This window comes from Eriocheir sinensis, chromosome 17 (assembly GCF_024679095.1).
Source record: "Eriocheir sinensis breed Jianghai 21 chromosome 17, ASM2467909v1, whole genome shotgun sequence".
In the NCBI taxonomy this organism is placed as follows: Eukaryota; Metazoa; Arthropoda; class Malacostraca; order Decapoda; family Varunidae; genus Eriocheir; species Eriocheir sinensis.
In genome coordinates, this window is record NC_066525.1 from 16,034,184 (window position 1) to 16,058,698 (window position 24,515).

Sequence of the window (24,515 nt, forward strand, 5' to 3'; positions counted from 1 at the left end):
AACTGAATAAGAACCGATGTTTGTTGGTAATGTGCTGATCTTGTTATAATATGAATGAACGTGGAAGAATCATATTATATAGTATCATGTAGAGAGAAATACTACGTGTGTGTGTGTGTGTGTGTGTGTGTGTGTGTGTGTGTGTGTGTGTGTGTGTGTGTGTAAAATTCACCACGGCCTGATCACGAGTTGGACTCGCTTTCGCCAGCAGGTACCCTCACGACGTGAGCAAGTGCTCATTATTGTCGATCTCTTGGTACTGCCAGGACCTCACACACCACACAGCCCATCCTCCTTGCTCAAGGGGGGACAGTGACCACTCCTAGTCAACGGAAAGAATCCGGCCTGGGCGGGGCTCCAACCGATTGAGCTACCGGAGAGAGAGAGAGAGAGAGAGAGAGAGAGAGAGAGAGAGAGAGAGAGAGAGAGAGAGAGAGAGAGAGAGAGAGAGAGAGAGAGAGAGAGAGAGAGAGAGAGCTCACACACACACACACACACACACACACACACACACACACACACACACACACACACACACACACACACACAATTAATATAAAGATATACCAGATGTTGAACAGATTACTTAGGACATAAATTAAACGAATATGAAAGTAACAGATGTCAGTGTGAAATGAAACTTGCATCTCACTTTCACTGATTTCTTTGTTAGCGTGAGAGCGTCTCGTTGCTGTGCCGCTGAGCTTATCATTAAATGAAAATGGACTGGGTTTTTTTCTGCGTCACGATTTATTATTATATATTTTCTCTCCGCATGTGAAGCCAACGATGTTTACATAACCCGTCTCACATACACGTATTTATATTTGTGTTTTAATTCATTCACTGTTCCTGATGAGGTTGTGAATATGGTCGCGGTGGTATGAGCTGGTGGTGGTGATATGAGTTGGAGGTGGTGGTGATATGAGTTGGGGGTGGTGGTGATATGAGTTGGAGGTGGTGGTGATATGAGTTGGAGGTGGTGGTGATATGAGTTGGAGGTGGTGGTGATATGAGTTGGAGGTGGTGGTGATATGAGTTGGAGGTGGTGGTGATATGAGTTGGAGGTGGTGGTGATATGAGTTGGGGGTGGTGGTGATATGAGTTGGAGGTGGTGGTGATATGAGTTGGAGGTGGTGGTGATATGAGTTGGAGGTGGTGGTGATATGAGTTGGAGGTGGTGGTGGTATGAGTTGGAGGTGGTGATATGAGTTGGAGGTGGTGGTGATATGAGTTGGAGGTGGTGGTGATATGAGTTGGAGGTGGTGGTGATATGAGTTGGTGGTGGTGGTGATATGAGTTGGGGGTGGTGGTGATATGAGTTGGGGGTGGTGGTGATATGAGTTGGGGGTGGTGGTGATATGAGTTGGAGGTGGTGGTGATATGAGTTGGGGGTGGTGGTGATATGAGTTGGTGGTGGTGGTGATATCAGTGGGAGGTGGTGGTGATAGGAGTAGGGGGTGGAGGTGATATGTGTTGGAGGTGGTGGTGATATGAGTTGGGGGTGGTGGTGATATGAGTTGGGGGTGGTGGTGATATGAGTTGGAGGTGGTGGTGATATGAGTTGGAGGTGGTGGTGATATGAGTTGGGGGTGGTGGTGATATGAGTTGGGGGTGGTGGTGATATGAGTTGGAGGTGGTGGTGATATGAGTTGGGGGTGGTGGTGATATGAGTTGGAGGTGGTGGTGATATGAGTTGGAGGTGGTGGTGATATGAGTTGGGGGTGGTGGTGATATGAGTTGGAGGTGGTGGTGATAGGAGCTGGTGGTGGTGGTGTGATATGAGTTAGAGGTGGTGGTGATATGAGTTGGGGGTGGTGGTGATATGAGTTGGAGGTGGTGGTGATATGAGCTGGTGGTGGTGGTGATGATATGAGTTAGAGGTGGTGGTGATTGCAGTCTCTAGCATCTGAGGAGGAAAGGACAACTATAATCGAGAGCTTTTGAAAGTGAAAGTCGTTGCGGTGGTAGCTATGGTTGTGACGGAGGTGCAGGTAGGAGAGTGCACAGTGGATGTATTGTGGTCATAGTACTCATCATGATAGACTTGGTTATGGTTGTAGTGCAGGTGGTAGTGGTAGCAATGGTAGAAGCCGTAATGGAGGAATAGGAGTGCATATTGTGAGTGGGGTGGTGGTCGTAGTGGTGAGAGATAGTGGTTGTAGTAGTGGCGACAGTAGTTATGCAAGAATGTGGTGGGGCTGGGAGTGGGTCGCGGTGATAGTACTAATCGTTAACCTCCCTTGGAATCTCAAAAGGAAAGATTCTACCAAAAAAGGAAGGAACACGTGGCTTGACCCCAATACACGGAGCCTTTCCTAGTCACTGGCCACTCTTACTGCCCCCCCCCCCACACACAAACCAAAACAAAAAAAGTGGGTCGGCCGGTTAATTAATTGGTAAGAGGCACCCGGTCGTGATGAAAGGAAAGGCAGCCCAGAAATAAGAGGAAACGGTGCCACGGCAGAAATGACATGAGAAAAGAGCTGAGCAGTGAGGTGAGAAATCTGAAAATAGTCTGCTGAAATGAATCGGGAGAAGCTAATGGTGATGATATTGATGATGAGGAGGAGGAGGATTAAAAGGATGTGGAGCAGGAGGAGGAGGAGGAGTTTAGCAGCAGCAATAACAGAAACAGTAGTAGTAGTAGTAGTAGTAGTAGTAGTAGTAGTAGTAGTAGTAGTAACGGGAGTACTTGTTGATGTTGTTGCTGCTGTTGTTTTTGTTGTAGAACGAAGACGAGCAGTAGGAGAGGGAAGTGAAAGAAGAGGAAGAGCATGAGACAGATTAAGGAAGAGGTGGAGAAGGAGGAAGGAAAAATGAAGAGGAGGAAAAAGGTTAAATCGAGAAGGAGGAAGAGCAGTGATGGCTAAGAGGGTGTCTGACCTGCGGAGTGGGGAGTCGAGGCGTGGTGAGGAGGAAGGCTGGGGAGGTGGAAGAAAGGGGGGAGAAGAGCGGCAAGGGGTCAGGGGGCGAGCGAGAAAGGTCACCTGCAGAGTCACACCTTCCCACGTGGAGGAGAGAGGGAGAGGAAAGGGAGAGGACATTCCTGCCTTCCCTCCTTGCGTTCCCTCTTGGCGTTCCTCCACATGACTATATCAATGCAAGACTACAATACAAAACCACACTCTTGAATTATGGAAAAGGGAGAGAACTAGAACACTCTTTGCACCCTTTTCCCTTTTACTTCCTCGTTAGCTTCCCTCCCTTCCTATTTTCCCTTTCTCTCTCTCCCGCACTGCCTTCCTTTCTCTAATCTCCAATTTTAGTTGCAACATAAAAGAAAAACGTGATGCCAAATAAGAAAAAGCCTTGCACCACACCACAGCCAGCGAACGTCGAGTCATTAAAACAATATGACACACAGGGTTTACGACACGATAGTTTTTTTTTTTTTTTTTGCTTTTTGTGCTGCCCGTAGCGCCGGTAGGCTTTCTTGAGGGGCTTAAAGGATGGCCCCAGCCCGATAGTGGCGCAGGCTAATTTTATTTATAGTGACTGCCGTGATGTATGACTCTTGCTTGGCCCATGTTACACAGCCACACCACACCACCCCACCGTATTCTCGCAGCACTCAGTAACACCACACTACAGCCTGCTCAGCCCCCACGCCACACCACTCAGTAACACCACACTACAGCCTGCTCAGCCCCCACGCCACACCACTCAGTAACACCACACTACAACCTGCTCAGCCCCCACGCCACACCACTCAGTAACACCACACTACAACCTGCTCAGCCCCCACGCCACACCACTCAGTAACACCACACTACAGCCTGCTCAGCCCCCACGCCACACCACTCAGTAACACCACATAACAACCTGCTCAGCCCGCACGCCACATCATCATAAGCATACTAACAACGCCACTACGCACTTCCCTAACATATGGCACTAGACCTACACAACGGCACACTGTTATACACACTCAAATAATTATAACAAACATTAGATAAATAGATTCCTGAACCAGACGAAATTATAGGAAGGAAAATACACACACACACACACACACACACACACACACACACACACTAATGTCCAATTCGAAGCGATGCCATTTTCTTTGCCTAGTTACTTATGTTCTTGTAAATAAGGAACGTCAATTCATACACGACAATAACAGCAAAAGTCGTGCGGATCAGAGACATGAATTCAAGGAGGAAGGAAAGTAGTTGAGGAAAGGTTCAAAGGTTAATGCAAATCATCCGAGCGCAGGTGTGGGTGAGCTTGAACGTGAAGGTGAAAATGAGGGCTGCCCATTATCACTATCACACACGATCTCCCTTTCCTTCTTCTCCCTTCTTCCCCAGCCACATTCACCATCCCCCACCATCACTCACATTCATCATCATCAGTAAATTATATTATTACAGGTGTTTGTGATTGAACGTGAAAGTGATGAGTGAAAATGAGGACTGCCCACTATCACCATCCTTCTTTTTCACCATTCACAATCACCACCATCAGTCACCACCCCACAGTCAGCATCATCATCAGCAAATCATTCCAGTACAGGTGTTAGTGAATGAGATTGTGGTGAGGTGAAATGAAGACTGACCAGCATCTTCTATCACCCACGTGTCACAATCACCTTCACTATCACTGCACCCAAGTTACCATCTCTCATCATCCTCTCGTTCCCCATTCAGAATCACCACCACCATCCGCTAGCGCCATCACCACCATCCTCACCAAAGATGCTCATCACATCCCTTCCCCACCCCGTCCGTCCCCTCCAGTCACCACCACCACCACCACCACCAAAGAGACACACCAGTAGGCTCGGCAGGTAGGCAGGTAGGCAGTCATGGCACAAAGGTGGAGGTGTGCATCATGAGGTTACGCCCTTCGTCACTGATAACCCCGCCCCTTCCCTCTACACCACTGCCACCTCGCGCCATTCGTTTTACCAAAGTCTTTACCTTATAGCCTCACAAACTGACTCTAGATCTTGTTTTTGGGCTACTCTTCCGCCTATTTCCAGAATGCATTGACAGGTGGAAGGTCTGGTAAAGTCTGGAATATGAGGACAAAGGAAGCAACTCGTGAAGATATCAAAGCTGTCTCTCGTGCCACGGTCGGCCAATCAGAACAGCCCTCTCGCAAAAAACAGGCTTTTCATTGGCCAAGAAAGACAGGTGTGGCGGTGGAGGTGGTGGTGTTGCAGAGCTTCGAGAGGGGGAGACCCAAACATAGTAACTTCAATGCCACCTTCACATGATCTCGGTCTCAGTGTCTGTGTGGGAGTGATGTGGTGAGGGCGCGGCGCTAAGGCTCGTTCCTCGGCTCAAGAACCACACGGGGCATTCAGCTACAGAAGAGAGGAATCACCAAAAGCATGAAGAGGTAACTACACACGCTAACACAACATAAGAGGTGCGCTGGAGCTTACCGGAGAGTGAAAGTGAAGTGTTAGTATTCCCGCGGCGTGCTGGTGGTGTGGTGGTGAGGCGAGGCGTGGCGGGGAAAGGTGTTCCTGGACGCTGCAAGGGGTTTAAGGGACACGTTCTCCTCAGGTGCTCCGACTTACCTGCGTCCCTGTAACCTGCCGGGACATACCACCTGAGGCCTCCACCGGTAGAAGCAGCGTGACGGTGAGCCTCCTGCATCCGTCAGACCCTCAGACTTGTGCACTCTGTAACAGGAAAATTATTATTGTTATTATTATTATTATTATTATTATTATTATTATTATTATTATTATTATTATTATCATTATTATTATTATTACAAACACTGGAGAGAGAACGGACGGTAGTGATTAGCTGTTGTGGTGCCCTAAGGGGGAAAGGACAAGAAGGAGTAGATTATGACGAGGACAAAAGCGAGGAGATGAAGGAGGAGGAGGAGGAGATGAGGGAAGAGGAGGAGGAGGAAGGGGAAGGAAGGAAAGAGTAAAGGAATCCAACAACATTCTTGCTGTCCTTGCTCATTTTCTTCCCGAGGACATGACACAAGCTTCGTCTCTGGCCATGGAGTGAGGAGGGCAAGAAGAAGAAGAAGAAGAAGAAGAAGAAGAAGAAGAAGAAGAAGAAGAAAATGAAGAGGTATACAAGAAAAACAAGAAAAAAATAAGAGAAAAGAAACACATAGGAAGCATACGATTAGTGCAGGACAACAAAAGCGAAGCAAACTTCTCCTCGGTGTAAGAGAGGAAAGGCAAACACATGCCTACAATCGTCCTTCCCTCCCGTCTTTCCTCTGATCACCACATGGCTGGGAAGAGTGACTCGTAACTTAGAAGGATGGTTAGAGCTCGTTCCTGACACGCTATGATACTGTCCCTGTCAAAACCTCGAAGTAGAGCCGCTGGAGAGAGTATGAAAAGGTGTAAATCGATGGGAATTGATCCTGTATGGCTAAATGTTCTGATATTTTCTTGTTCGGTAAAGGAAACAGACCAAGGGCTACGTGAAGAGATAATAAGTAGGTAAATACAAATTGGAAAAAGTTAAATATAAGTGTCAACGGGAATTAAGCATGGATATTTTTTTATCTTTATCTCAAGTGGATGTTGCAGGCTTTCAAGTAGGACAGAGTAAAAAAGTATGACGTAATTGTGACTTGCTATACACTGCCTAACGATATGGAATTGCTACTGAAGTGTTTTGAGTGTCATAAGGGAGACAATAAACAGATGAACCTTTCCCTTTATCCAGAGACGGTGACACGGACTTCCAAGACAGAATGAAAGTACGTGGTGGGATTTACCATACACCTCTGCCTCTGACCTTACGAGACGGAATTATCAAGGTATTCTGAGTCTCACAAATGATCTCACAAACGGGTGACTCTTTCCCTTTATCCCGCGAAGGTGACACAGACTATCAAGACAGTAAAAGTGCGAGGTAATAGAGATTTACCATACACTGTCTCTGAACTTACGAGGTGTTATAAGTGTCAAGAGGGGGATTATAAGCGGATGAGCCTTTCGCTTCATCTCGCGTGGGTGTCGCAGACCTTCAAGACAGGCTGGGGCGAGGGAGTCCACACACCTGGCCAAACAACAACAGGTGTGGAGGAAGGTCGCGGGACTCGCCTTATCGTCACCCGCTTCGGCAGGATACGTGGGTGCGTTTTTTTTCTTCCATCCAAAACACAGGCGGTAAAAAAGGTTAAAATGAATATATGGGAAAAATAATATCCTTAATGAATGCCACTTGAATCAAAAAGTGAAGAGAAGACAAAAAGGCGAGTTTCTTCATTCCAAAACAGACAAGGAAAAGAAAAGAAACAAATTAATATAAGGAAATGGAAATGTACCCGAAATGGCACTCATGAGGAAGGAGAAAGAAGAAATATAAAATGAAATATAAGTAATGCTGGTTTTATCAAATTTTATATCATGCAAGAATTTGACGAAAGTATACTGGAATTGAAATCACAAAGAACAGCAAACCGGTCCGTATCAAACGGTTACCTATATAATTATCTTCAATGAATACTACCCAGATAACAAAGGAAAAAGATAACAAAGAAAGTATACGGAATGCCAGTTTTATCATATCTCATCAAACAAGAATCAAAGTCGAAAGAATGTTGGGGATGGAGCAACAAAGAAAGACGGTCCGGTCCCTAGTTTTCCTTGGCTGAAGCCTCGGCAAGACAGATGACTGATTGCTTCTTAATGGTAGAAAGCATAAGGTCGACATACCGGCACCTTGGGCGGATGTGACTAAGCGAGTTGCCTTTTTCCGCGCGCGCGTGTGTGTGTGTGTGTGTGTGTGTGTGTGTGTGTGTGTGTGTGCGGAAGTGCAAGAAGTGTATAGTATCCTTGACATCAAACTGAGGAGACTTTGCCCTACTTAAGGAGATTACCCTGACGAACACCTGTGGCGCTAATCACTTATTACCTGCCCATAAACACGTGAAAACGCCATCTGACCGAGGAAACTGATAATCGTCGAGTAAATTAGAATAGATAGATAATAAAAATGTCGGTTCCCTGCTGCGAAATTCACTATTTATTTGAGGCATTAAGACACCTGTGCATAATATTAAAGTCCCTCCCTCCTCACTCCCCCTCCTAGGTACACAACGAAAGTGAGACCTAATCAATTAACACACCAATCATCGGCTGCTAATGATTTTCACCTCTGGGAACCAATCACTTTAATGCATCGCTACCGTCACCGAGGTTAATTGTTGCTAATTGTTTCTTCGTGAGAGTCGTTGTGTGGCGCCGCGGCCTTGCTTGTTCTGCCCTGTGAAGATTGTTGGCGGTGGGCGTGAGTGGGCAGGTGGGGCACGGCACTGTCAACTGGTCTGTGCATGGGGAGTAGGAGGTGACGGTGGGGTAGTGGTGCTGTTAGTGGTGGGCGGCGGGTGTGAGTGGGTGAATAAGGCCATGAATCAACACCTTCACGCCTATACTTAGTTGTCACATCCTATGCCTAATTCAATTCTCCAAGGTGGTGGTGATGATAAAGGGAAGGTAAATGGGTGAGTGAGGGCGGCAACCAACACCTTCACGCCCACTTGGTTAAATGTCACGCCCTTTACTTTTATCCACTACCTGTTGTCATATAGGCCTGTACATGATGGTGGTGGTGATAGTGGTGGTGGTGGGCAGGTGAGGGCGTGCGTGAGGGTGACAATTAACACCTTCACGCCTGCTTAGTTACCTGTTCCGCCTTGTATGTCTCCATCCACATGTTTTTCAAAAGAGCAGGTCGCGACTCATTATTTTCTGCGTCGCCACTTATGCAGAAAGAGATAACTAAATACAAGACCTCTAAGCATTCTATCGAGGTTACAAATGGATCGTGAATATGATGATCAAACTAAAACTTGTGTATATTCGCATTTACTCCACTATTACACCACGCCGAGCCTGTACTTCCTAACATTCCTTTAATTAACCGTGTGTAAAATTCCCACCACTGTGAGAAAGAGGAAGGGACGGGGAGAAAGTAGAGTGTTTGAAGACATGTTTCTAAATAGTGTGTTGGTGGTGCTTGCTTGCATACGTGGGGCTGGGGAAAGGGATGGAGGACCGGTTGTGTGTGTGTGTGTGTGTGTGTGTGTGTGTGTGTGTGTGTGTGTGTGTGTGTGTGTGTCAAATATTAATTCAGCATATTTACAAGCACAACACACACACACACACACACACACACACACACACACACACACACACACACACACACACACACGGCCCGGTAGCTCAGTGGATACAGCGTCTCCCTCACAACCAGGCCGGGTGAAGATAAGTTGGGTTCATCTTCTTTCACGTGTAGCTCCTGTTCACCTAGCAGTGAGTAGGTACGCGACGTCAGGCAAGGAGTTGTGACCTCGTTGTCGCGGTGTGTTGTGTGTGAGTGGTCTCAGTCCTACCCAAAGATCGGTACTATGAGCTCTGTGCTCCTAGGGGAACGGCTGGCTGTCTCGAGAGAGACCCGCAGCAGACCAAGAGGTGAATTACACACACACACACACACACACACACACACACACACACACACACACACACCTGCCTAATAATGAGGTTTACCTGTAATTCATTACGTTCGTGCAGGTGTTACACGTTCACCTTTTGTTCCCTCCCTTCCACCGCCCTTTCCCTCCCAAGCTGTTTTACACCCTCACCTTCCCCGCCCCTTACCCCTATATCAGTGTAAACAAATCCCCCTCGTCCTCTCCCTCCCATTACTTATTCTCTCTTCCACCCTTCCTGCTGCTCCTTCTTTCCCTCTCAATCCTTTCTTGGCTGTCTGTGGCCTTCTTCCTCCCTTCCCGACAAAAAACACTACAAAGGAGAGGTTTTGAAAAGATGATGATGATAATAATAATAATAATAATAATAATAATAATAATAATAATAATAATAATAATAATAATAATAATAATAATAATAATAATAATAGGTCTTATAAACATTATATAAAAATTAGTATGGATTTTTTTGTTTTGTTTTCGGGACAAGTTTCATTTCGTGTGTGTGTGTGTGTGTGTGTGTGTGTGTGTGTGTGTGTGTGTGTGTGTTGGAGTGGAGGGGTCATGTGATCATGGAGGTGTTAATGACCCTCACAAGTGTCGGTATCGCACTAAGCCGATATCTGTCCGTGCGAGTTTTGACCGGGACGAGAATATTGTGATGTCTTGTGGGTCTAGTGGGGGGGAGGGAGGGAGGGTGGGTGTAGGTCTCTATGACGGGGGTTGTGGAGGAGGGACTTGCCGAATTTGGTTAGGTTTGTCTGGTATCGGTCCTGTAGGGTGGGCATATTCAGCTGGGTGAGTGCATGAACGTACTTAGTGTAGTTAGTGTGTGTGTGTGTGTGTGTGTGTGTACCTATGCCCCGAACAAAGGAAGTGGTTGGTCAGTGCATCCCGCCTCTTATCACACACACACACACACACACACACACACACACACACACACACGTGGACACCTCTCTACTTCACCCTTGGACGTCTCGTGAAGGTCGTCAGTGCTTCATGAATGACCATGTGTGCTCTACGTCTCTGCCCCGCATCTCTCTGATCTACATAACCTCCTGCTCTCTCTCTCTCTCTCTCTCTCTCTCTCTCTTCTTTCCTGTTCCTTAGGGCGCGAGAGCTAATGTGTGAGGCTTTAATCTTACCCATTTGTTCGAGTTGTAATTTGTATGTGACAAGTCCAGTGACGCAGAGATTTTTTAACATATATTTTGCCACGTGGTTGTAACTTTCATGCACACTAGAGCCACTGTCTAAACATAAGCAAAAGGAGAACATACAAGTAGGGACATGTGTAAACCTTGAGTACCCGAACCCCTACCATAAAAGAGATAGGTCACCAATAGGGAAAAGACGCAGTGTAAAAAATGAATGTATAAAAGTTGGCACATTGTGACGCATATCGTCAATCTGATACCTTCATGAGGGTCAAATACTTTATCAGGATATACGTATCTGGATACAATGGATACAAGGGAATGTATTCACAAACCAGAGATGAAATAAGCAATCCAAAAAACGTAGTACGGGGGAGAATAAACGGTATTTATATTGGCCATTTACCACCTCCGTCAGTTCAATTATTTGCAGTTTGATTTATCCTCTTCTAGTGTATATACAACTCCCACAGCCCCGAGAAACGAGAGCAACGTGTGTGTATGCGTGTGTGAGAGGCACAGGGCGTGGGCGCGAGCCAAGGGCGCGGTGTGGGACGGACTGCGGCGCTGCTGGTGGAGGTAGTGGCGTGGGCAGCCAAGGACGACAGTGACATAACATTTCCCTGCTAAACGCCCACCACCACCACCACTACGTTCTCGTTCACATTTAGATTGCTATTTTTTTGCTTGGTATGCTTATCAAGAGTTGAATAAGCTCTTGCAAAGTTCTGAAATGTTATTAGATAAATAGTGATTGTTGAATACATGCTGTAAAGTTTAAGGTCTTCTGTGTTAACTTTAGGCAATCCAGCTTACGGTATTGTGTGACCCACCAGCAAATGCGGAAATGAAGGTTGTTAAGGCGTGAGTGTGTACATGGGATGGGTGGCAGCACGTGTAAGTGAAGCCGATATACGTGGACATAACATGAGTATCTATCAGGACCCGGAAGTATGTGTGCAAATCAGGGTTTTAAAGAAGGTGCGCATTATTGTCATGAAAAGCTTCCCATATTAACATCATACTGAACATTTTGGTCAAGAGGATAATATTCTGCACTCATAGAGCTCCCCGCATATAAATGAATAGAATGAAAACGAGGCAGATAGAAATATAGAGATTGACCGAGAGATGAATGTACAGAAATAGCTAGCCTTAACGGACACGAACTGAACATGGTATAGCGTCATATTGGTGATCATTTTGCCGTCCTAATAGGTATAGTTAGAAGGTAATTTAGTCTAGTTATTGTCACATTTTCTTTTTACAACAAAGGAGGCAGCTCAAGGGCACAAAAAAGGAAACAATAATAATAATAAAAAACGCTACTCGCTATTGTGTCAGTGTCAGGGGTTCTAGTCCTTATATAATATTGTTATGTCAATGCAGATTTGGACGTGGGTGTCGGTATACTCAGATGCTTTCGGCTCTCACAACAAACATTTCCTAGGTCCACAAAGGGGATTAGTCTGGTTTTCGTGAGTGTTTTTTTTACATTTATGAAGCAGAAGCCTTGTCAAACTATCACTAGGCTCATAAAACTACCCATGGAAATACCCACAACCTCTAAGAAAGCCTTATCCAATGTGGGTGTGTAAGCCCCAAAATGCTTGGGAATATGGGCCCCGGTTCATCCCACCACGTAACTGTACCTGGGCACGAGCTGAGGCTGACAAGACACACACACACACAAACACACACTCGCGCACAAATCGCCCCCCTCCCGCCGCTCTTTTTCTCCCTTCCCCTTGACCTTGAGAGCCATAATTACAGGGAGCATTTCCGCCGCTCCTCTCTTTGATTTCCTTCTCCTCTGGTTTGTCGCCGCTGCCGCCCCCAAGACCGCCCCCGAGGAGTGTTGCGTGCCTGACTTTAAATTGGTCACTTTCTTTGTTTATCTTCCCTTTTCTCGGCAGGTCAGGTGTGTCCGTCAAGTCGTCATGTGTACCTTTCCAAACAGTAGTAGTAATAGTAGTTAAGGGGAAAATAACTACTTTGGAAAATAAATGAACTTGAGGTATAAACATTAACTGTCAGAATAATGTTTGTAGAACTTTATAACTTTATCTTTACCTTATTTTTTTTCCTTGCTTCAGTTCCTTCTTCCAAAGTCTTTATATTCTTGTCGTGAGTCCTAATTAGAAGGAGCAACTTAATATTGTCACTCTGATTTCCTCGGTCCATTCTCTCCCTTCCCCTTCCATACATCTGCCTCTCGTCCATGCAATATATTCCCTCCTTTCTGCCCAATGTATTCTTAGCAGTGGCATTACCCTCGTGTAGTTGCCTCTTCCAGGGATGTTAATAGGTTACAGAACATCCCTCAGTTTCCTCGCCCTTTCTAACACGTGAAATGTTATCTCAGTAAAACATCTAACATCATTCCTGTATTACTTATTCTTAACACGAGGGGTGGATGCAGTGACGCTATTCTCACATCTGCGTGTTGGGAGGCCGCCAAGCATCCTGTTCAGTGTGAGAAAGTGTGCATATACTTTAACACATGGTTGCACTTTCCTCCGAGGCGCTTCGTTAAAATAGTCCGCTTTATGAGGGGGAAAAAAGTTACATCCCGTTCGGTGAGAAAGTTGTAACTGTTGTTGCCGTGTGATACTCTCAGCCTCCCAGTATTGCCGAGATCCTGTTTTCCTGAGGCGAAGGGTGTGCTGGGATGTTTTGCCATAGTGAAGGGAATGGAGGTGGCAAGATTGGTGAAAGCATTTTACGTGACACGACAAAAAAAATGACAGGCAAAACAGCAGATGAATGACAGAAAGAAGCGGAAGAAATCTATGTGCTTGGATGAATGAACCTGGGTTGTACTTGATTCGAATTACATATTTGTGATGCGTATCAGTTATGCTGTGAAAGACACTAACTATGGATCCTTGGTAACATTAATTCAATGAAACTTGTCAGAATGGGAACGATTTTACCCTTAAGTTCCTGATACAAAGAAAATACACCTCCTGAAACAAAGAAAACAAGCTAATGTGTATATATTTCATGAGCATCTCCAGCAAAACACAACCTCTACTTCACTATTCGAACTCCATGAAAAGTCCCCTGAATGTTATCCTCCCGGGCGCCTTTTGTACCCAGTAAGGCGAAGGCGAGCAGTGTCATGTTACGCATCTTCGGGAATAACAAGAGGCGCAGACCCGTTAGGAAACAACCGCAACATGAGCAAAATCAAAAATGTTCACCTTCTCTCGGGTGTTCCGGGTGCCTACGGGCCCACGGCGTGCCTCTGGTCGTGCGTCGGAGGTGCCTGCTATTTTATTTCTCCCCGTGAAGCAGGAAGACAACCGACCCGCAGCCACATTCCATTGTTTCCACGATCCTTCCGGCCTTTGGAGCATCATATAAAACAAGGAAACTTTCACGGGATGTCAGGAGCTTTCACGGCATGGCATTTTCTCTCCCATTCCAACGCGCAGCCATATTCCATTGTTTCCGCGATCCCTCCGACCTTCAGAGCATCACAGAACAAGAGAGCTTTTACGGGATGTTATTAAGAGCTTTCCCGATTGTTGTGTCGACGTGAATCCCTGTTGGTGCTTCAAGGACTCGGGTGAACTTGGGAATCCTTGAGGTGACTGTCTGTCCTAAATAATAATAATAAAAAATAAAAATAAAATTGAGTGTTGATGAGAGAGAGAGAGAGAGAGAGAGAGAGAGAGAGAGAGAGAGAGAGAGAGAGAGAGAGAGAGGGGTATGACGTCACTCCCTCACACTGCCCACACTTGCCAGACGCCCACCGGTACACAGGAGGCCTCAGGGTTAGTTGCTTCACGTCTTCATCATTCTCTCTCTCTCTCTCTCTCTCTCTGGAGAGAGAGAGAGAGAGAGAGAGAGAGAGAGAGAGAGAGAGAGAGAGAGAGAGAGAGAGAGAGAGAGAGAGAGAGAGAGAGAGAATTGGCTCCTTCCTCTTCAGCAGGCAACCCACGCAACAGTAACTATTCTCAACCCCCTACCACGTAACCACGGCTAACCCAACCACCACCATCACCACCACCACCACAACAATCACCATCACTCGACGTCCGTGTTAAATGATGCTGACGATGACGAAGCTTACGAGGGCATTACGTAAGGGAGGGTGTGGCAACGTTTGCATGGAGGAGTGATGTGGGTGGACGTGAGCTCCAAGCCGCACGAGGGCCAAATACGTGGAGCCCCGGGGAACCAATCATGATCTAGGGCAGCAGGAGGAGGACCCGCAGCGCTACACGGGGAGGATGTAGATTACGAGTGCAGTATGATTTAAAGAGTCACACGGGGAGATAAAAGGCCGTATTACTAAACATTTTGTCGCTTAAGTTCGCCTATTTGACAAGGCTTTCCTAGGACTTTTGGGCATTTCCAGGAGTAGTTTTTTTACCTTGGTGGTAGTTTGACCCTTCTTCTGTACCGTGAGCCTAAAGAAACACTCATTAGAACTCGATTGCCTCCCTCTTTGACCTTTAGAAACAGTTGATGGTAGAAGCGAAAGTGTCTTATAATACCAACCAAAGACACAACCATGATATAGAGATGTAGGTGAGACAGAAAAAGACAGGAAATCAAGAGAAAGAGATAAAGGGACAGAGATCAGTACTTAAACAAAGAAACCACATATATGGCAAGTAACTTAACATATAAACTCAGAGCTAGTACAAAAAAAAGACGTGAACAGGTCCAGAAATAAGAAATAATAAGCCACAAAGGGAAAATGAAGGCATACAAAAAGACATTAAGAGGAGCCGTAAAGACAAAGATGTATGAAACAGCGACAAGACCCCAGAAGGAATAAGTGCAGTGTCGGTCTCATTGCGAGGGAGGAGTACCTACAGAAACCGGTCACTCTTAACGCAACATCCGCCGTCTCCCACACACAGTCAAGGCTCACGACACACACGCACTCTCTCTCTCTCTCTCTCTCTCTCTCTCACACACACACACACACACACACACACACACACACACACACACACACACACACTATTTCCCAAACAAATGCCACTGTTACCTTTGACGTAAAAGAAAAAATATCACCGCAAGGAGGAAGAAGCAAGGTGGTCGAGGTGGGATGAGGCAGGTAAGCGGCAGCGGGGGCGGGGTGGGGCATGCATGACTCATCTCAGGGTCGCATGCACGGCTGAGAACGTCGGGGCTGCTGTGCTCTGTTCTGCTCGACTGAGGTATGCAAGCCCTGTGCCCTAGGGAGGAATGTCCTGGGGAGTGGTTGGATGACTCGCCCCTCTTGAGTCACTCCTTTCTACCTTGGTGTGTGGTGACTAACAGGGTTGTCCTTATGTGGAACTCAGGGCTCTCTCTGGTAGGGGCTGTTCTTCTGTCTGTATGGGAATAATTGAATAGAACACTTCGAGTCACTCCTTATTTTTGTGCTTCCATTACTGGTGGTCGTAATGTTGTCTCTCAAAAGTTTGGGGAGTAAATAACACCCCTTTAATCTTGGTCTTTGTAAGGAGGGACTGTTCATCTGTCTGCATCGGGAATGTTAGAATTAATAGAAAGAATCACCCATCTTGAGTCGTTCCTCGCTACCTTGGTGTTAGGTGACCAAGAACAATGCCTCTCAAGGACTTTGGGTGGAAATGCAATCTCTCAAGTATAGGCTTCTGGCTTCCGGGGTGGTGTTCATCTGCCTGCATGGTAAATGACAGAACAGGATTACACACCCTTTGAACACCTGTCGCTACCTCGGTGTTTGGTAATTATAGCCATGTCTCTCAGTGGTTTATGATGAAAATACGTCTCTTTGATTTAGGTTTTTGGTGCACAGTTCTTCAGCAGTCTATATGAGGAACGACAGAACGACTGCATATTCTCACATTTCATGAGTCACTCCTTGCTACGTTTCGGTGATTATAATAAGACTGTCTTTCAAGGGCTTGCGGTGAAGGCAAGGTCTCTCGCTAATGTATGCTCTTGATATCCAGGGTGTTCTCAGCTGTGGGATTGAGAAATACTAGAATGAGTGGGACGACTCACAATTCGACTCGCAACTCTACTTAAGTTTCTGGGAGCGCTTCTCAAGGGCTGTGGGTGAATATACGATTTATCTGAGTTAGTCTTTTAGTATACAAGCTGTTCTTCCTCTGGCGCTCTTCCAAACTTTGCGGGCAGATCTACCTTGTGACCTTTGCTTTTGGGCGAGGGCGGAAAACGGTCAGTTCTTTCTGGTCTAAGTTTTAGTGGGCAGAACGCCTTGTCGCCCCGGGGTGTTTTCGTGGCCACAGGTGAAGATAAAACTCCGGTGAAAGTGAAAGGTCAACGCGGAGTAGGAATAGGTCTGTCTATGAAGCTCAACGGGAGGATGGGGACGGGATCTGAATAGTGAAACAAAGAGAGAGAGAGAGAGAGAGAGAGAGAGAGAGAGAGCACCATATATAAAAATCACTCGTTTGCTTTAGTTAGCCATATACAAAGTTGTAGCCGCCATGCTCTCTCCGTGTGCATGCTTCACCGCCAACACTCAAGGCGCTAAGTTGCCACACGCCCCTGAAAGATTGCAATGTTACCACAACGAGGCCGTCGCACACCTTTATGTCACGGCCCGGCTTGTGGCGTGTTTGTGGTGGTCTGATTATGGTGTATATGGTAAAGCTATGATGAGAGAGAGAGAGAGAGAGAGAGAGAGAGAGAGAGAGAGAGAGAGAGAGAGAGAGAGAGAGAGAATTTCACCATTAACCCATGCGTGAATTGCAAAAAAACACTAGAAAAAAACATGTCGGTTTAGACGGATACAAGAATAAGAGGCAAGATATTTTCTCTAAGCATTATGTTCCACTAACGCTAAATTAATTTCTTTGCAGGTTCCAGCTAATTAAGAGTTTCCTGAGCGTTTAAATCTCCCTTCCCCTTTCCCTTTCCCTCCTCCTCTCGCTCTTTCCTCCTTCCCATCCCCCTTTTTCTTCTTAACAAGTCTTCGTTTACCTCGCTCTCCTCCTCTCTGCAAGCCACCTTGGGACTCGACGCACGGCTGGATACACGCAACGCACTTTCCTTCACTACCAGGAACTCCACGTGGTTAGTGAGTATCATGATGAGAAAATTTTAATATCAAAGCAATTGTTCCTTTCTTGCCCTTACGACATCACGAGCATAAAAATACGTGTACAGAGGACTACGTTAAACGTTTTAATTCTCTGCATACAACACAACTGATTACGGGATGAATATTTGTTACGTGAGTATCTACTAATAGAATCATTGATGCTCTGTGATCCGTCTCGAATCCACGTTTATTTAAGATCTAACAATTATTTAATCTTCAATAGACTCATTAAGGTAACAATTTATCTGCATATACACCTCATACTAATCTACCGTTGAATAATGATGATAAAGTGCCATTATTATTAACTATATGTCCGTCTTCCAGTCTAGGTTCCTCCCTATCTCCTCATCAACACTACCGCCACGATGAGTCTGGACAGGCTGGGCCCCTCCTCCTCCCGCTACGTCGACTACACGCAGCAGCCGGGGCCAAGCGGGTACGGGGCCCCTCCCTCCGTCAGTAGCTACGAGTACTCGCCCCCGCAGCGACCCCCGCGGAGGGACAGAAGCCGCTCAAGATCCCGGGACCGAGACCACTCCAGCCGAAATGGTTACTCCAGCAGAGAGGTGAGTGAAGGGAGGGAGAGGGGAAGGATGAATGAGAGGGAGAAATGGGGAAGGATAATGATGTGGATGAGTAAAGATGGGTATAGACTAGAGGAAAGGAGAGGATGAAATAGAAAAGGCGAGGCGATGGATGAAGATGAGTTAAGAGAAGGAAAAGTGGAGTGAAAAGAAGAAAGGATGGTGGGAAGGTGAAAGGAGGAATGTAAATGAGTAATAATTATAAAGCGGAAGGAAGGGATATAAACGAGGAAGAGAAGAAAGTAAAGAAATGGAGATAAACCGTGGTTGCTGTTTTTAATGAGGTGACTTTGAACTCGGACGCTTTCAAGTCAGTGGAATCAGCTGGCGGCAAACTTAGAGAGAGAGAGAGAGAGAGAGAGAGAGAGAGAGAGAGAGAGAGAGAGAGAGAGAGAGTGTCTATCATCATCATTTCCCGCCACAAAATGGAGTCACATTAAAGTTGAAGGAGGAAAACAACATCCGAAGGCCATAACAGCGGAGCATTCAAGCCACATAAACGTCCTTCATCACACACGCACACACACACACACACACATCACGCTTCATTTCCTTATTTTTTCCTCTTCCCACTTTCTGTTCCGTCTCCCGAGCATTGTCTTGAGGTTGCTGCCCTTCCATTCTTCGTTGTCTTAATAATCGTCTGAATTGGTGCGTTACGGAAGTGTTTCTTTTACTACTATTAATATGAAGCGCTGCAATAAGTCCATCTAGTGTGAACGAGAAATTTAGATGCGTGAAAATAGGTGATCAAGTACTAATTATTTGCATTTTCACCTCGCGTGCATAACTTTCTAAGCTCATCTTTCACTTCGTCAAATTCGTATTAAGGACAAAGGTGACAGCCAAATCGTATTCCCAGTGTCTTACGTATTTCTTCTTTCAACTTAATATCCGCCTTCATACAACGTTCGTCTCACACCACTCTCGACCGATGCAACCATAGGGGACAAAGGTAACGGGAAGCTTGGTGGCATCATTAAACACTTGCAAAAATAGAGCCTTTACTCGAGGAAGACGTAATAATAAGGGTGACGAACAAGTTTAATGAGTTTAGCATAATGTTATCAACGAAAAGACAGATCAAAAGCAGGGCATGTGAGGTCATCAAGCAGACAGGCAGGAGCAGGGCACCCCAGCAACAGCAGTGAACAGCGAGGTGACCGCCAATGACGTTGCGGGAGCTGCTAGGCTGTGCTAAGCGCCGATCGAGTTCTTGCCGGCTGGAGGGAAATGGAATGGCGGCAAAAAGTGGTCGTTAGTTTCTAAGGGCCACAAGGACGGGACGGGATGGGAGCAAGGTCGGCAATGTAAGTCGAGGAAATGTGAAGGGGATGGAGACACCGCAGCTGGGAAAAAAAAAAAGTAGAAAGAATCGAACAAGAAAGTTACATACAGGTTCGCAGGTGAAAAAATATATATATACTGAGAACATTCTAGGTCTATATAACTACTCATTACGAAAAGCATGACGCGAGACTGCTTGAAGAAGAAAAAAAAAAAAAGTGCTGAAAAAATCACCTTCATACAGGTTCGAAACAGGAAAAGAAAATCCCTCTGCCCTTTGACCTACAAGAATGAATCGTTGAAAAAAAAAATGAGACTAGTTCGCAAGGAGGAGCAAAAGATGAACCGAGCAAGATATAAACAATTCACGTGTAGACTATGCCATTTTTTTATGTATAACGGGCTTGTAATCTTCATAGTATCAGAGCGATGGGTTGGATATAATGAATGCATGATTATGGTTAATGTTGAGTAATCATGTCAACGAGGTCACCCATTTCCTTAATTTAGGACATTAATAACTTCAACAACTATATATATATATATATATATATATATATATATATATATATATATATATATATATATATATATATATATATTTTTTTTTTTTTTTTTTTTTTTTTACAACAAAGGAGGCAGCTCAAGGGCACACAAAAAAAGAAAACAATAATAAAAAAAAGCCCGCTACTCACTGCTCCTAAAAAAGAAAAAAAAGAGGTGGCCGAAAGGAAGATCATATACGGGAGGAGAGGTGTCCTGATACCCTCCTCTTGAAAGAGTTCAAGTCATAGGCAGGAGGAAATACAGATGAAGGAAGATTGTTCCAGAGTTTACCAGCGTGAGGGATGAAAGAGTGAAGATGCTGGTTAACTCTTGCATAAGGGGTTTGGACAGTATAGGGATGAGCATGAGTAGAAAGTCGAGTGCAGCGGGGCAGCGGGAGGGGGGGAGGCATGCAGTTAGCAAGTTCAGAAGAGCAGTCAGCGTGGAAATACCGATAGAAGATAGAAAGAGAGGCAACATTGCGGCGGAATTTAAGAGGTAGAAGACTATCAGTATGAGGAGGAGAGCTGATGAGACGAAGAGCCTTAGCCTCCACTCTGTCCAGAAGAGCTGTGAGTGGAGCCCCCCACATGAGATGCATACTCCATACGAGGGCGGACAAGGCCCCTGTATATGGACAGCAACTGTGCAGGGGAGAAGAACTGGCGGAGACGGTACAGAACGCCCAGCCTCGAGGAAGCTGATTTAGTAAGAGATGAGATATGAAGTTTCCAGTTGAGATTTTGAGTTAAGGATAGACCGAGGATGTTTAGTGTTGAGGAAGGTGATAGCTGGGTGTTGTCAAAGAATAGGGATAGTTGTTTGGAAGATTGTGTCGAGTGGATAGGTGGAGAAACTGTGTTTTTGAGGCGTTGAAGGACACCAGGTTCTTCTTGCCCAATCGGAAATAATAGTAAAGTCTGAGGCTAAGCGTTCTGCAGCCTCCAGCCTTGAGTCGTTAAGTTCCTGAAGGGTGGGTCTTCTATTAAAAGAAGTTGAGTAATGCAGAGTGGAATCATCGGCGTAGGAATGGATAGGACAGTTCGTTTTGGAAAGAAGATCATCAATGAACAACAGAAAAGAGTGGGAGATAGGACAGAACCTGTGGGACACCACTGTTAATAGATTTAGGGGAAGAACAGTGACCGTCTACCACGGCAGAAATAGAACGGTCAGAAAGGAAACTGGAGATAAAGGTACAGAGAGAAGGATAGAAACCGTAGGAGGGTAGTTTAGAAAGCAAAGATTTGTGCCAGACCCTATCAAAAGCTTTTGATATGTCCAGAGCAATAGCAAAAGTTTCACCGAAACGGCTAAGAGAGGATGACCAAGAGTCAGTTAAGAAGGCTAGGAGATCACCAGTAGAACGCCCCTTGCGGAACCCATACTGGCGATCAGATAGAAGGTCAGAAGTGGAAAGGTGCTTTTGAATCTTACGGTTAAGGATTGATTCAAAAGCTTTAGATAGACAAGAAAGTAAAGCTATAGGACGGTAGTTTGAGGGATTGGAGCGGTCACCCTTCTTAGGCACAAGCTGTATGAAGGCATACTTCCAGCAAGAAGGAAAGGTAGATGTTGACAGGCAGAGGCGAAAGAGTTTGACCAGGCAAGGTGACAGCACGGAGGCACAGTTTTTAATTACAATAGGAGGCACTCCATCAGGTCAATAAGACTTCTGAGGATTGAGTCCAGAGAGGCGTAGAAAACATCATTTTGAAGAATCTTTATAACAGGCATAAAGGAGTCAGAGGGGGATGAGTAGGAGGAATATGCCCAGAATCGTCCAGAGTGGAGGTTTTAGAAAAAGTTTGAGAGAAGAGTTCAGCCTTAGAGATAGATGAGACGGCAGTGTTGCCGTCAGGACTGAGGAGTGGAGGGAAAGATGAAGAAGTGAAGTTGGAGGAGATGTTTTTGGCTAGATGCCACAAGTCACGGGTAGAGTTAGAGAAAGCAAGGTTTTGACATTTTCTATTAATGAAAGAATTTTTGGTTAGTCGGAGAATAGATTTGGCACGATTTCGGGCAGAAATGTAAAGTTCATAATTAGCATTAGTTTGAAGGCTCTGGTACCTTTTGTGAGCTACCTCTCTATCATTGACAGCACGAGAACAAGCGTGATTAAACCAAGGCTTTTTAGCGTGAGGAGTAGAGAAAGAACGAGGAATGTATGCCTCCATTCCAGAGACAATCACCTCTGTGATGCGCTGAGCACACACAGAGGGGTCTCTATCCTGGAAGCAATAATCATTCCACGGGAAATCGGAAAAGTACATCCTCGGGTCGTCCCACCGAGCTGAAGCAAAATGCCAGAAGCATCGCCTCTTCGGTGGGTCCAGAGGGTGTACAGGAGCGATAGGACAGGATGCAGAAATAAGATTGTGATCGGAGGAGCCCAACGGAGAGAACAGTTTGACAGAATAAGCAGAAGGGTTATATATATATATATATATATATATATATATATATATATATATATATATATATATATATATATATATATATATATCATAACATCTCGAGAGACGGACGGAGCTCCCGGAGACGATACACGCTGGAAAACGTTATCGTGACATCCAGTTTGAGAAGGCTCCATTGTTTTCTATTTCTGGAGATGAATCAACGGCCGTAACCGGTTTTATTGTTGGCTTTCTACAGTTAGTTGAGACACATTTATACTTGTTTCTACTATCATTAATATTATCACTCTATATCTATCTATCTATCTCTGTTTATCTCTGCCTACCTACTCATACCTAGTAAAACCTCTACAACACAACACGAACCCAAGCATCATATACCTAACCTAACCTATTTAATCCTGACCAACTCTTCACCCCTTATCGTCATCACCTCCACCCTCAGGTCTACTACAACCCCGGCCTGGAGGTTGACCGCGCCCCCAGTGACCGTGCCGAGAGCGAGTTCACCGTCCGTAACGAAGCAGTGATCAACCCACAACTGGAGGAGGAGCGGAGGGCAGCTTCCAGAGCAGCCTCGGAGATCTATGCCTCCACGCGCATGCCCAGACCCCACTCGGAGATCAGGTGTGCATGGTAGTAGTAGTAGTACCGTAATTGTAGTTGTAGGTCCTTTTATTTTACTTCCTGTTCATTCTTCTTGTACGTTTTTTTCTTCGAGTCTTATTCTTCGAGTTCTTGCTTACCATTATCTTTATACTCTTCTGAATCATCTTTAGCTAATGATTCCTAAAAGTCTTCATATTTTTCATTTTGCAGAACTTTATCGTTTTAGGCCTATATGATAAAACCTCTTTGAGATATATACTCCTGCCCTTTCTGTAATTCCCCCTCCTTTCCTACAGTCAGTATACATATCGCACTGGGGGTGGGGCGAGCGACAAGGTGAGCGTCAAGACCAAGACGACGAGGGGCGGGAAGCTGGTGATGGAGACGATGACGGCTCCACACCCGTGCTGCCCCAACACTCGTAGCGTGTGTTGCCTGATGGTGCTGCTCAACCTGGGCCTGCTGCTCATCACCCTGGGCTTCGTGGTGGTGCTGCAGCTGTATGACCCCGCCTTTGTATGGTGCGTAACCCTGAACATCCTGTTGATGATGATGTGGTTGTGATGGTGACGAGACTGAAGGGTTTGATTGTTGTGGTGTTATAATTTCCCAGTGTCGGAGTCTCTCATAATGACTTCCACGTAATAACTGCAAAAACAACAACCTTTGAGCTTCACTAACAATCAGGAACGGCATTAGGAATGGTTCTCTTTTCACCGAGCAGCAAAATTAAGCAATAATTGAAACTATAATCACAGCAAATACTTGTAGCTTCAAGGATGCGCTTTTAAAGAACTGTCATATTCGAACCCTTCTAAATAACAAACTTTGGTCCGCTTCCACTGTTGCAGGTACATCGGCCTGTGCATGCTCATCTTCGGGTTCATGACGCTGTTCGGCTCGCTCATCTACTGCGTGTTTGTATGCCGGGAGGTGGAGAAGATGAGGCCGCCGCCGGGAGAGCTGTACTGGACCAACCACTGGACCAAGACGCTCAACATGCCGGAAATCCACTACACCAACACGCAGTACAAACCCAGTGACTACAAGGGCTCCGAGTACTCCTTCAAGACAGACCCAAGCAGGACCACGGGCACCACCAGCCGATATTGAGGCTTTGTCGTGTTTTCTCTCGATTCATTCGTTCGACAATGTTACACAGATGGACCGAGCATGTCCGTGCACGGCAACCACCTGTCAACGATAATGAGTAGCATTTGAAGTAGCCTATTCCTCCTGATACACATGCTACAACTTACTCCACTGCATCGGCATGGAGTACAAACCCTTTGACAATGATCGCTGTTAGTGCTCCTCTTGACACGATCACATCCTTTGATATCCAGTAGTACTGAAGAGGAATTGCCAGCATAGGTACCCGATACGTTATTTCCACCACACAACCATT

General features: G+C 45.7%; 1 protein-coding gene and 1 long non-coding RNA gene across 3 annotated transcripts in view; one reads left to right on the plus strand and one right to left on the minus strand.

Annotated features, from left to right (window-relative positions):
• The window catches only part of LOC127000020 (uncharacterized), a 72,896-nt gene that overhangs the window by 47,624 nt on the left and 757 nt on the right, over window positions 1-24,515 (minus strand). Inside the window, exon 2 of the long non-coding RNA XR_007753690.1 lies at window positions 5,399-5,641. This is a non-coding gene — a long non-coding RNA (uncharacterized LOC127000020). The remainder of the gene's footprint in view (window positions 1-5,398; window positions 5,642-24,515) is intronic.
• LOC127000016 (uncharacterized) lies at window positions 5,195-24,222 on the plus strand. Of its 2 annotated transcripts, none has more exons than XM_050863403.1 (6): window positions 5,195-5,352; window positions 17,420-17,637; window positions 17,989-18,230; window positions 22,944-23,125; window positions 23,404-23,628; window positions 23,959-24,222. In XM_050863403.1, the coding sequence occupies exons 3-6, from the start codon at window positions 18,030-18,032 to the stop codon at window positions 24,218-24,220; spliced, it is 870 nt and encodes a 289-aa protein (XP_050719360.1). In that variant the 5' UTR covers window positions 5,195-5,352; window positions 17,420-17,637; window positions 17,989-18,029; the 3' UTR covers window positions 24,221-24,222. The 2 variants fall into 2 exon arrangements, with proteins under 2 accessions (XP_050719360.1, XP_050719361.1); XM_050863404.1 differs by having other exon boundaries at window positions 17,420-17,633.